This window comes from Plectropomus leopardus, chromosome 8 (assembly GCF_008729295.1).
Source record: "Plectropomus leopardus isolate mb chromosome 8, YSFRI_Pleo_2.0, whole genome shotgun sequence".
NCBI lineage: Eukaryota > Metazoa > Chordata > Actinopteri > Perciformes > Serranidae > Plectropomus > Plectropomus leopardus.
In genome coordinates this window covers 5,904,308-5,916,348 of record NC_056470.1, presented here as the reverse complement: position 1 = coordinate 5,916,348, position 12,041 = coordinate 5,904,308, and the positions used below count along the sequence as shown (strand labels likewise).

Genomic DNA, 12,041 nt, shown 5'->3' with positions numbered 1-12,041 from the left:
ATAGAGGGGTGAAGAGAAAAGAGTATGAAGGGAGGGGCTGCGGCGGACAGGGAATGTGTGTGTGTTTGAGGGGGTGTCAGAAGGAGATGATGTGTGTTTCCTGTTCCTTTTATATAAATCTGTGCTTATGTTCTGACTCTGGGACCTTCAGATGGGAAGCATTTTTGTAAAATGAGATCATCGTTACATGTTGTTGGACTAATTTCAGTTTCAGAGTTTAATTTTGATTTCTTTTAGATACAGTTAACTCAAAGTTCCCACACATTTTTACCAATCTGTATTCGCCATCCAAAAGGGGAGATCTGAAGACCGATAAGACAGATTCAAGATGCCTGTTAGCCAGTAACCAAATTAACAACATAACCTGATGTTAAGAAGAACACAGAACAGCAACTAGCAAACGATAAAACTATTACAAAGTTTGTTTTGAACTCACACCCTCTTGCCTTCAGTTGCTTGTTTTCTTTCTTTACTTTTATTTCTCTTCTCATCTACTGAGCTGAACTAAGTGTGATTTCTCTCACTGATGTGCTTTGTAGTGTCTGACGTAGATTCAACTTGAATCAGCTGAAAAACAGTCAACGGTGCGAGACACAGTGCAAAAACTTGGGTTTGATTGAGTTTGTGTGTTCGGGCCCTTATTGAGAACTGCATTTGTATACTACCATATATGGTGTTTGATATTCAGGAGTTGGCATGTGTGTGTGTGTTTGTGTGTGTGTGTGTGTGTGTGTGTGTGTGTATAGTGTATACCATAGAGTTTATATGTCTAGTATGTGCACAGCGTATTTAAGTAAAAAGTGTGTGTGTGTGGGGGGGGTGCATTTATGTGTGTATGAGAGAGAGCATGTAAAAGGTATAAAAAGTGATTTATCGGGTTAAAGAAATGTGTGCAGTCATCATTTGGACTCATGTAAGTTTAAAAAGAAAAGATTAAGAGACAAATGCTCATAACATGAGGCTCTACTTAATCCTTTAAGAGCTACCTCACATAAACCTCCAGTCATGAAAACCTGTCCCCCCTCCCTCCACCTGAATGGAGTCTTGTACACATGAACCTCCAGCAGCTCGAAGCCTGGCTGGGAGTCCGAGCAGCAGAGGAAAGGGGCTGTCATTCCTGGCAGTGTTGGTTCACACCATACACAAAGGGTGACGTGGACCGAATGTGAGCCCCTCATGAATATGCATTCCTGCACCTGGAGAGCAGGAGCATTAGCATATGGGGGGGGAGCGGGAGAGGAGGACGAGGAAGGAGGCACGAGGAGAGAAGGGCAGGTACTTACTTGATGACAGGCGTGTGGAGGCTGTGAAGGCGGCAGTACAGCCTGACGCCCTGAAAGAGAAGAAAAATGGAGCTGTTGAGTCATAGAACATACACACCTTGGGTAAACAAGTACAAGCATTGCCTCGGGACAAGAGATTTAACTGCTGACTGTGAAAAGAGTTACCCAAGGCTATCGTTTTAGGAGAGAAGTTTCAAAATCACAGACTCTGAATGGGGACTGAGAAAAGATATAAGCCAAAACAACCAGTCTTTATGTCCTTTTATTGGGGAATTTAGATTTCAGCTGAGTTCTCTATGGGTGGGGGATTAACGCCTCCAGTGTATGACTATTTCCATAAAGTGTTACACTATGCATCAGTCAGCAAGGTTTATGATTATATAAATACACTGAAAAATGTATATACTGAACAAATGAATTAAATAATGCATTTTTTAAGATACTTTAGAATGAGCTTAGGTGCAGTCAATGATGTTGTTGCATTTATTCTTTTTTTTAATGTTATTTAAATTTATATTTTATCATTTCCCATTTGAATGATTCATATAAGTCATTATGACAAGCCTACATGCAAAATGCTTATTTCTTTTTTCTTAGGGTTTTACTGTAAATCTGATACATATTTACAGCTCAGATTAAAAACTATTGAAGTTTGATCTTTTTTCCTCATCTTTTGGTTTTTACATTTCCTATCAAACAACGCCAGGGATTTTCACACACAGAAATATAGTTACCTTAGACATGATGTCCTCCATCTCACTGCGGGCCTTGTATGTGCCATCGTCGTAGCGGAATCGGTACAGAACCTGCTCATTCTTGAACTGGTGCTTGTCTGACACTGAAATATCACCAAAAGAAGATAATGTCACCTCAGCTGGGTTAAATACGCCTTTTCTCTTTGTCTTTAAAGAAATACTTTAACCTCTAAGTGATTATTTTTATATTAATTACTCATGTTACCTTAAATTTATAAAGAAAACTTTGTTTTCCTCACAAGCCACCACAGTGAACAAATAATCCAAAAACAGAAAAAATTCTTGGTGAACTGAATTAAAGGGAGAACATGTTTAACAACAGCAAGACTACATAACATCCGTTTACAAACTCTCACACAACCCATGCAGTATAATCCAAGTCTCATTTATCTAGTCATATGCTCAGTGCATACCCATGCATTTTTGCAAAAACCTTACTTAATGTTGTTTTTGTACATATTGTATTTTTTTAAAATTATTTTAGGCTGCCTTTTAACATCAGGCAAGAGACCACAGATGAAAACTAACTCCCCAGCTAACGTGGGTGTATTTACATTTGTTTAAATGTGGATTAATGTGCGTTGTCGCCTATTAAATAAAAAAATTAAAAATTTCAAATAATTGTTTTTGTATAAAAACTGAGAAAATTCTAGATAAATTGAAGTAAAGGAGCTCCACGTTTTAACTTCTGCGTTCACCTTTGAGGTATAGAAGAAAAAAGTTTTCTATACAAATTAAATGTAACACACAGTGAGTAATTAGCTACCATGTCAACAATGTCCACATGTATTCAGACATCATCGGCTGCAGAGCTATAGCCAGAGACTGGCTGAGATCAGTTTTGTTTTCATCTTTAAGTTCTGGTGAGCCGAGGATTTGTCAGCAGAGCATCTCACTTAGTTGAGAGTGGCATATGGTTCAGCCAGTATTTCTGGATATACACACACACACACACAGGTGCATTATAAATTATATTTGTTGTCAGTGATGAAGCATACTTGTATCAAGTTCATCTCTGAAGACATTTTGCAGGGTGAGGGAAAGCTCAGGCAGTCAAGAATTTGTCTGGACCTTTTTTAAACATGTAAGTTACATAGTTTTTAAAGTATAGTGAAGCACTGTGTTTTCTGTTCCTAACTTTCATATGCATTTAATCTATAGATGGTATTGGGGAATGTACAGACAAGAGGCCAGAAGCAAGAAGTTCGTGAGAAATGCTGCAGTTGTAAATTCAGCCTGTGTTGGGTAAGTCATGAGATTCCAATATTTAACAAAGCAGACAGCTGCCAATTCCCATAAAACCTCCATAATCACATTATTAATAGAAAAACAACATTTGATCTTTAATCAGTCCAACATAAAAAATGGAACATGACTAATACATACACCAACAGATGCCTGTTGGAGAAGCTAACAGTGAAATCTGCCAAACAGAGGCAGTTTGAATCCACCACAACAAGCTGGCACGGGCTCAAACAAGCTGCTGGTTTTCTCAGTCTAGACTTAAAATGTCCTCATAAAACCAAAGGCACTGCACAATCAGCCATTGTAAAGTGTCAAATGTGGAATTCAAAGCATTTCAAAAGATAACTGGATTATTACAGGAGCAAAGGATACATCAAAACTGCAAGCATTCAAGTAAGAACTGGTGCGATTTAGTGGCACAAATGTGCAACCGATTGGATAAATGTTTGCATTTTTCACTATAAAATACATGTGGTTGACTGTCTATTTTTTTATATGTCTCTTCATGTAGCAAACGACTCGGGGGTAGATGGACAGCCTCAACTTGTCACTCTGTCCAGTACCTCTCTCTGTTTGAGTTCTTTTCACTGACAAACTGGTGACACCTACACTTTCCCTGCAGGGCCTGAGACTACTGTTTGCCCACAAAGCCTTGTTGCGATCCCACGGAGCCCTGCGTGTCATCATTGTACCTCTCTGTGGTCACAGGCTACTATGAGGGACGATTTCAAGGGGGATTTTCCACAGGTATTAAGGAATGTGATGGTTGGGCCTAAGCAAATTTTCCTGAGAGGGTGGTGTGTATTAATCGTGACAGTGGTTTGCACTTACTATATACAAAGGCCCCCTTCAGCAACACTCTGGACAACTGTGTTCATACATTATGTATAACTGTTTGTGTGTGTGTGTGTGTGTGTGTGTGTGTGTGTGTGTGTGTGTGTGTGCGCGTGTGTGCGTGCCTGTGTGTCACTCCTCAATGCATAATTCAGGTTGGTGTACCTGTGAATGTCACACGTCAAATTTAGGATGGGGAAATAATGTGAGACACATTTCCAAGATTATTATTACCAGACATTTTGGAGCATGGTGGTTTCTACCCTAAAATTGTGTGCCACAACAGGAAGTGGGGGACAAATTCATGACATGAATGAGCCAAACAATCAAATGAGGAAAATGTGAATCAAACAAGAAAAAGAAGAGAGGCAGTAAAACAACCCAAAAAACAGAGGAGAGAATGACTAAAGAATGTCAAAAACAGAGTAAAAACAGAGTACAAAACATGACAAAGGGAGCTGCAAAGAGCCTCAAGATGTGCATAAAAAGTATAAAGGAAAAGAAGATGATAGAGGTTTAACAAGCGCAGAAAAACAGAGAGAGTGTGCATGTGGAAAGGAGAGCGAGATAAAGAGTTTTGTTTTCTCTCACCATGGTGAATGATGCCATTTTCCAGCAAGGCTTGTCCCAGGTTGACCCCTTCGTCAGGCTTACTGATCTCTCCGCTCTCTATCAGCCATGACACAAACTCACTGAGAACACAAAGATACAGAAGCATATGATTAGGCCTGGTTTCTTTAAGTGGTAATCTATTCACTTGCTTTTGAAATTGTCACCATCTTTGGCATTTGGCTTCCCTGCTGTGCTGTTTTTGATGGAATTTCACAAAAATAACCTGTAGACACACAGAGTGGGTGCCACTATGTTTGTTTCTTGGATTTCCGAATGTAGGCCTATTTTTTTTTTTTTTTTTGTTCATTGATTAAGCCTTCTCGTGCTCATGGCTAATGCTAAAAACTCCAACCATACCACACTTGCATATCTTGCAACACTTCCCTTGTTCTGAAGGATAACCTCTTTTAAACATCAAATGTAGAATGCAAAATTTAAAAAAAAAAACGAAATGCAAAGAAACATTGAGAAATGTTTTGCTCAACTTAAACCTAATGCTTTAATCATGTTGGTGGCACATTCACTGCACAGCGATCAGCCAAAACATGAAAACCACTTGCAGTATTGATCATTTAAGTAAAATACAGTATAATGTTCTGATGGCAAACACTGTCTCCTGGCATTCATGTGGATGCCAACTGACGTGTTCCACCCATCCAAACATCGCTGCAGACCAAGTGCCCCTCTCATGGCAACGGCACTCCTGAATGAAAGTGGCCCCCAAACAGAACAATGTAACATGCCACACCATGAAAACTGCTCAGGAATGAACCAAGGGACGTGACAAAGAAGCTCAAGACATCAACCTGGCCTCCAAATTCACCAGATCCTAAACTGACTGAGCATTTGTGGAATACCCCAGAGGTACCCCAGATCCACAGTCAAGCCTCATGGATTGGACTTAACTTTAACCTGTTGAGACATGGACACCGGACTTCTCGTGGGTGTCTGGGGCACTGGCAGCAGATTCTTTGATTCCTGTAGGTTGTGAGGTGGGGTACAACCATGTCCCACAAATGCTCTATCAGTTTGGGATCTGGGGAATTTGGAGGCCTGATCAGCACTTTCTTTATCATGTTTCTTTGATCATTTCAAAACAGTTTTTATGGAGTGGCATGCGGCACTGTTCTGCTGGCTAGGCCACTGTTATTAGGGAAAGCTTTTGCCGTTAGGGGGATGTACTTGGTCCACAAAGTTGTTTGGTGCATGTCAAGTGGCATCCACATGAATGCCAGGACCAAAGGTATCCCAGCATTGTAACAAAATGATCAGTGTCATTCATGTCACCAGTTTTAATGTTTTGGCTAATCAGTGTATATCCTTATCTATAACAGCTATGCATACGTGAGATGTTTTAATATTATCAACTCCAGTGGGGGATTTCAGCTCTATCTTCAGCTGAAAACAGCATCTTGCTATTTTGTTGAGACAAAGGTACTTTCTAGTATATGTGCATAGTTCTTTATGGATTTTCTCTTTGATATGTGTGTACATGCATGTGCCACTGAGGAAACATAAAAATGTGAAGTTCAGGTTGCTGCTTTAGCGCAGCTGCAGCGCCGCTAGCGCCAAGGTGTTTAAGGCTTAACAGATCTGTGCTCCAGTTTCCCTCCAGCGCCAGCTGAAACTAAGTCGATGCACAGAGCTTTACTGTTTATTTTATTAGTTTTTGTTGGATTCTGTTGCCAAGTCAAAGCAGTGGAAGAATTCTTTCAAGTATTAACCATAAAAAACAAAAGTTCATATGATGACTGTGTAAATGAGTTGAACCTGGTTAGCAGGGCTAAAATGGGAATGGTTACTTTTTTTCAAAAGACTATTTCCAACTCACACATGTGATGCAGTTAATGCACATACAGTGTATGTATGCCTTGCAAGCAGAGCCTATTGCTTTCAGCAGGCCCATGTGACTCAACCAGTGAAATACATCCATTCTGAAGCGGAGCTGGCCTGGATGTTCACTACTGAGAGCCTTGTGCAATGTAAAATCTTGTCATTGTGCAAGGCTCTTTGAGCAATTTAGTCTGTCAGTGTGACATTTGAAATCGGTACAGCTTTAATGAACGACTTTGACCACAGGCTGGCACAGACAGTGCATCTGCAGTGCACATTTCAAGAAAACTTTCTTTTAAATTTCTCCTTTTCTCTTGTGCTACAACTATCCCCCAGGCTTTGATACTGTACATGCATTAGCCATCCAAATTTTAAGCACTTCAGCTCTGCTCCCTTCTTTTCACACCCAGTGTGCGCTGAACAAATGTTTGAAGGAGAAAATTACATTCTCCCCTTCTTCGGCTTTCATGCTGCTGAGTGAAATCGCTTCCCCAGATAATGATGAAAAGTGAATTGGAGAGAGCAAGTGTGTGTGTGTGTGTGTGTGTGTGTGTGTGTGTGTGTGTGTGTGTGTGTGTGTGTGTGTGTGTTGAATTCTAAGACTGAACATTCCAGCATGGGAACAATTTTGAAGCATGTCTGTGAGAAATCTGTGCTTGTGTGTGGATTTGCTTTCAGGCAGTCATGCAACCAATGTGCAATTGCTTAGCATGTGTAAATGTCAAGAATACTAGTTGTGCAGGTGTCTGTGCGTATAGAAAGTTGACCCACAAGCCTGTGATTGCTATGTGTGTATGATCATGCAGAACTGCAGACACCTTGGGCCATCTGCTGCAGAATATTTTATCAAAATTGGGGGGAAAAAATGTGTTTTCATGCCTGCATTGTTGGTGTGGGTTGCTGTTTATTATCTTTCTGTATGTTGATGTCAAAGCATATGGCCGTAATTGACATTGACAGGGGAATAAATGTTAGGGGATGATGTATGTGTGTGTGTGTGTGTGTGTTATGTAACAGGTTAATTTTGGACACGGAGCTGTTATGGAAATTAATAACATGAGCAGAAAAAGTGTGTGTATGTGTCTGTGTGTGTTTGAGTGAGAAAGAAAGACAGAGCCCTCAATCACACACAGGGAAGCAGACGATGAGGATAATGGATTTCTGGAAATATCTGCTGATGTTTGGTTGATCTTCTGCGTATTTCTATAACTAGAATCTGTGCATCTGTAGATGAAGTTCAGTGTCAGTTTTTCAAGTGAGCTCCAAGTCTTTGACAGACAACTGCTGTGTCCCAATTCCATACTTAATTTTGACTGTGTGCAGTATATACCACATACTGATCACTTCACTGTTTTACACTAAAAGTAAATTGCACAGTATGGGTGACCTTGTACATCAATCAAACTGCAACTTTAGAATGTCACTGCCACTTAAACTTCAGAGAGAGAAAAAATGTTTTCCCATAATTGTTTTGTTTTGTATCCCAAGATCTTTCTGAAACCACACCACTACCATTTGCCATTTATAATAGGAGTTTTATGCATTTATGTATAGTTTCTAAGTCAGGATAAAATGAAAAAATGCCTTGTTTTAATCCCTTTTATACTCTTTTCACACCATGATAAGCAAGTGCACGCAGTTTTTTTAAAAATTGGATAAACCCGCTAAATAAAGGCGAGAGATCTTCCCTGTTTTCTCCCTCCTCCCTTGTGTTTTTTCCAGGTGCTAATGACCTGAGTGTTTTCCACCTGTGAAGAGGGTCAGAATGCTCATTGGTTCCCTCCACTCCAAACTGATCAATCATCCGTCGGCATCGTCATAAAAGAGGATGTCCTGAGCTGGCTGTATGTTTTTGAGACCAGAAGTGTTTTTTGTATTTGGTGAAAGGTATGTGATGAGAGGTTGTGGATGTTAGGTAAGTTGGGGTACCCTTTACATTTTTGCACGCACTCAGGAAATCTCTTTTAGACACACTAGGTTAGTTAGTTGTTGCTACCCCTGTGTTTGGTCATGAAAGCTAGTTTTTAGAAAAGGGAGTTAGGTTTTTGTTTCTAGTTTGTTTTCTGAGGTCGTGATTTAGTTAGGCCTAGTTTTGTTGTATTGAATTATTTTCTTTGGCACAACCACCTTGTCCCATCCTCTCTCACATTTTGAGAACCTTTATTTGTTGTCTGAATGGTCACAAATAAATTACTTGAATTTCCACTTCTACTCTGATTCGTATATTTGGTTGTCGAGTTATCGTCCCTTTGCTTTAAAGGGATCGTAACAGTACATAAGCTAGTACTAATCAGTTTCCATCAATAACTTCACAACATCCACTCAATCGATCTAAAACTTTTGGCTGCAAAAAGCTGAGATTAAAATAGCTAGCTGCATGGTAATTTGGTGTGTCTTTGGATATTCTCCGCCTCACATTTTCTTCCATTTCCCCAAAATAAGGTAGGCATTGGCCTTTACTTTGAGCTCATGAATCAGAATAAATGAAATCTCCTCCAGATTATATGCAGGGCATTTTACAGTGGACTACTTCAGTAACTACATGGAACAAACGATGGGCTTCATCTCTCTCTCTCTGGTGGGTACTGCTATCCTGTCGGGTTGTTCCATTGGGGACTATTCACGTTTGTGAAGACACGGCCACTTTTCAATGATCAAAGCAATGCTATATCTGCTCTATGGAATTATATGTGCTGCCAGCCTGTCCTGTTTCACTCAGAAATATGTCATCATAATGAACTAGATACCCTTAAAGTACTGCTTCATTCACACCTCAATTTATTCCAGCTCTACGTCCTTTGTGTATTGCATGATGGAACAATAATGTGCATTAAGTGCACATTACATTTATATATGAATTTTTATTGTGTATTTAATTTTGTCATATTTAAAGTGTGAAAACCATACATGCTCAGAATCAACGTGTAGCATGGAATTGGGATGCTGCTGATGTATCTTCCCTGAGACGGTGAGACAATACATTGAGAACCAAAAGCTAGTTAAACATAAGCTAAACCAGAAACTTAGCAGAGAGATCTAATTCCATCTCCTCCTAGCATTAGCTCTTGTCTTAGCACAAACAATTAGGAACAAATGAAACAAGAAAATTGGGCTATCATCACTTTAAATCCACACAAATTATGCTAAGCACACACTGGCACAGCCAAAAAAGTAGCAAGGAGAAAATGTAAAGCCTGTTAACCCCGAACATGTGCCGATGTAGACAGCAGAGAGATGATGGAATGATGCTATCAAGACAACAGGGTGCTATCAAACCGGCAGTCAGCAACTCTGTTTAATGCAATAAGCACTCAAACTGTGCCTGGTGCTAATTTCATAAGAGAGACAAATTCAGACCTAATGCAGGTTGCACTCATCGGCAGGAAATGGCTGAGTGATAACATGAGGAAAGTGGGAGATGATTGAAAGTGAAAACATGGTGCCTCGTCCATACCACATAGACGAGGCAGAGGAGGGAGTGAACGACTGAAAAAAACATCATGTTGTTTGACATTAGAATTTGACGGCCACTGTTCTGGCACTGACCTATAAGTTGATGGATAAAACATTACTTCTTTGATGATATTAACAATGCACTGTTCTTAGTACAGTAAACTCTGACGGACAAAAAATCCCCTTTCACACTGCCTGCTCAAAGTGGAAATATTGTGTCATTATGCCGCCTCGCTGTTTTGTATAAAGGGCACATTAACAGAATGAGGAGACAGAGCTGTCTCGTCTTTAAGCCAGCACAAAAGGTAGTAACGGCAGCAAACAGTGTCTATGTAGAGTGGACAGCCAGCAGGACAGGACTATGTGCAGGACAAATGTGACGGCATGTTATCCCGCTAAGCGATTTAACATTGAAAAGACATTTAACAGAAGTCTATTATATGTCTATTTGTCTTTAGACTTTTAGATTTCGATTATCCAAGGTTGAAAAGGTAAAGTTTAGTAGACGTCTAGTCTTAGCTGAGATGTAAGAGTAAACAGAATCTGTGTATATGACAAAAAAATAAAAATGCATGATGTAAATGCGGGGCTATGCAGTGCTTTTTTAAACTATTAACAGGTTTTTATGAATTTTAATATATTTAATGATCATTTCAAAAATGGTCTAAAATGGGTCTTTATGTAGCCGATAAATCCTGGTCTATAACAAGGCTAAAGCATGGAGATGATTTTTAAATGACATCTATCATTCAGTGGGATGTGTGTGATCTACCAGGGGATACCTAGAAAGCAGGTAGTAGCACTTAGCTGCTAACTCAAAGAAGAGAAAGAGCTTCCATAAATATCCACAAACAATGAGGTCCAGTTAACAGGTTAAATCAGACATTGGAACGGCATGATGCCGCCATTGTTTTTTTCTGCGTAAAAATGCGAAAATAAGGTAGTTAGTAGTGGCCTTATAGTGCAATGTCTGTTTAAAAATGGCTAAAGAGTGTCGAACGCTGACACACACATTACGGCGGAGTGAAATTCCTGGAAGATCTCAGGATCCAGACTGAGGTATACTGGACACAGAGAGGAAAACACCCAGACAAGGACTTGATATGACGCCACAAAGATGGAACATGTCTCCCACAAACACCATTACATTTTTGAATAACCCATTAAATTTGCTTCTTGGCAGTGGCTCATGTAATAGTAGTCAATACAGTGCTCTCATCCACTACATTTACCTCTCTCTACCTAAGGTCGTGTTGGCAGTGTTGCAGACATTAACGGTTGCTCCCTGTTTCCTATTTACAATACCAGTCATCAGCCACCATCGTAGTTGTGCCTAGTTTTATTTTTTGTTTCCCCAAAACGGCGCTGGAGAGAATTTTAATTGCTGCTCAGGATCTCACAATCGCTGGCGTGTATGTAGAGCAACTGAGGGAAACTTAAGCAACTCTCTCATTGTCTATTCATTGTTTTGAAACATCAAGGGGACAGAGAGTGGGATGGCTTGTTGCAGAGCCTCAGTTAAAGGTCCTTCGCTAATGAAAGTCTGGGTGTGTGAGTGTGTGCTCGATGATATGAGTGTGTGGGGAGCAACTTGGCCCTTTCTATGAACCGTGAGAGGAGACTGTGAGGGGGGGCTCATTACGGACAAGAGGATGTAGGGATAAAAGAGTTTAGGCATGTTGCCAGGACCCGGGGCGACTGGATACCAACTCTTTTGAAAGCCTGCCAATCTTACGTAACAATGATTTGTAAGGCTCCCCTTGTGAGCAGCACAGCATTGCAGTTGCATTCTTGGAAACCTGAAGGGAGCCAAGCGCTGAGGAGGCAAAGAAACTCACTTTCCCATGAAGCACTTGGGCACAATGCTGAGCTTTCTGCGTCGGTCCTTAATCAGGTGCCGACTCTTGGTCATCATCATGTGATAGAGCTTCTCCCCCTTCTCTGCGATCATCACATAGGCGTCCCGCTCCATTCCCAGTTTGAGACCTATGAACGAAAGGGAAAAACAAGTCAGATCCAAGAGGAT

The 12,041-nt window shown here is 40.3% G+C and overlaps 1 protein-coding gene across 1 annotated transcript in view; it reads right to left on the bottom strand.

Moving 5' to 3' along the window:
• Nucleotides 1-12,041, bottom strand: part of prex1 (phosphatidylinositol-3,4,5-trisphosphate-dependent Rac exchange factor 1) — a 113,312-nt gene that overhangs the window by 50,585 nt on the left and 50,686 nt on the right. The window contains 4 exon segments of the mRNA XM_042492200.1: nucleotides 1,284-1,333; nucleotides 2,018-2,121; nucleotides 4,709-4,809; nucleotides 11,854-12,001. Coding sequence (XP_042348134.1) covers nucleotides 1,284-1,333; nucleotides 2,018-2,121; nucleotides 4,709-4,809; nucleotides 11,854-12,001 — 403 coding nt within the window.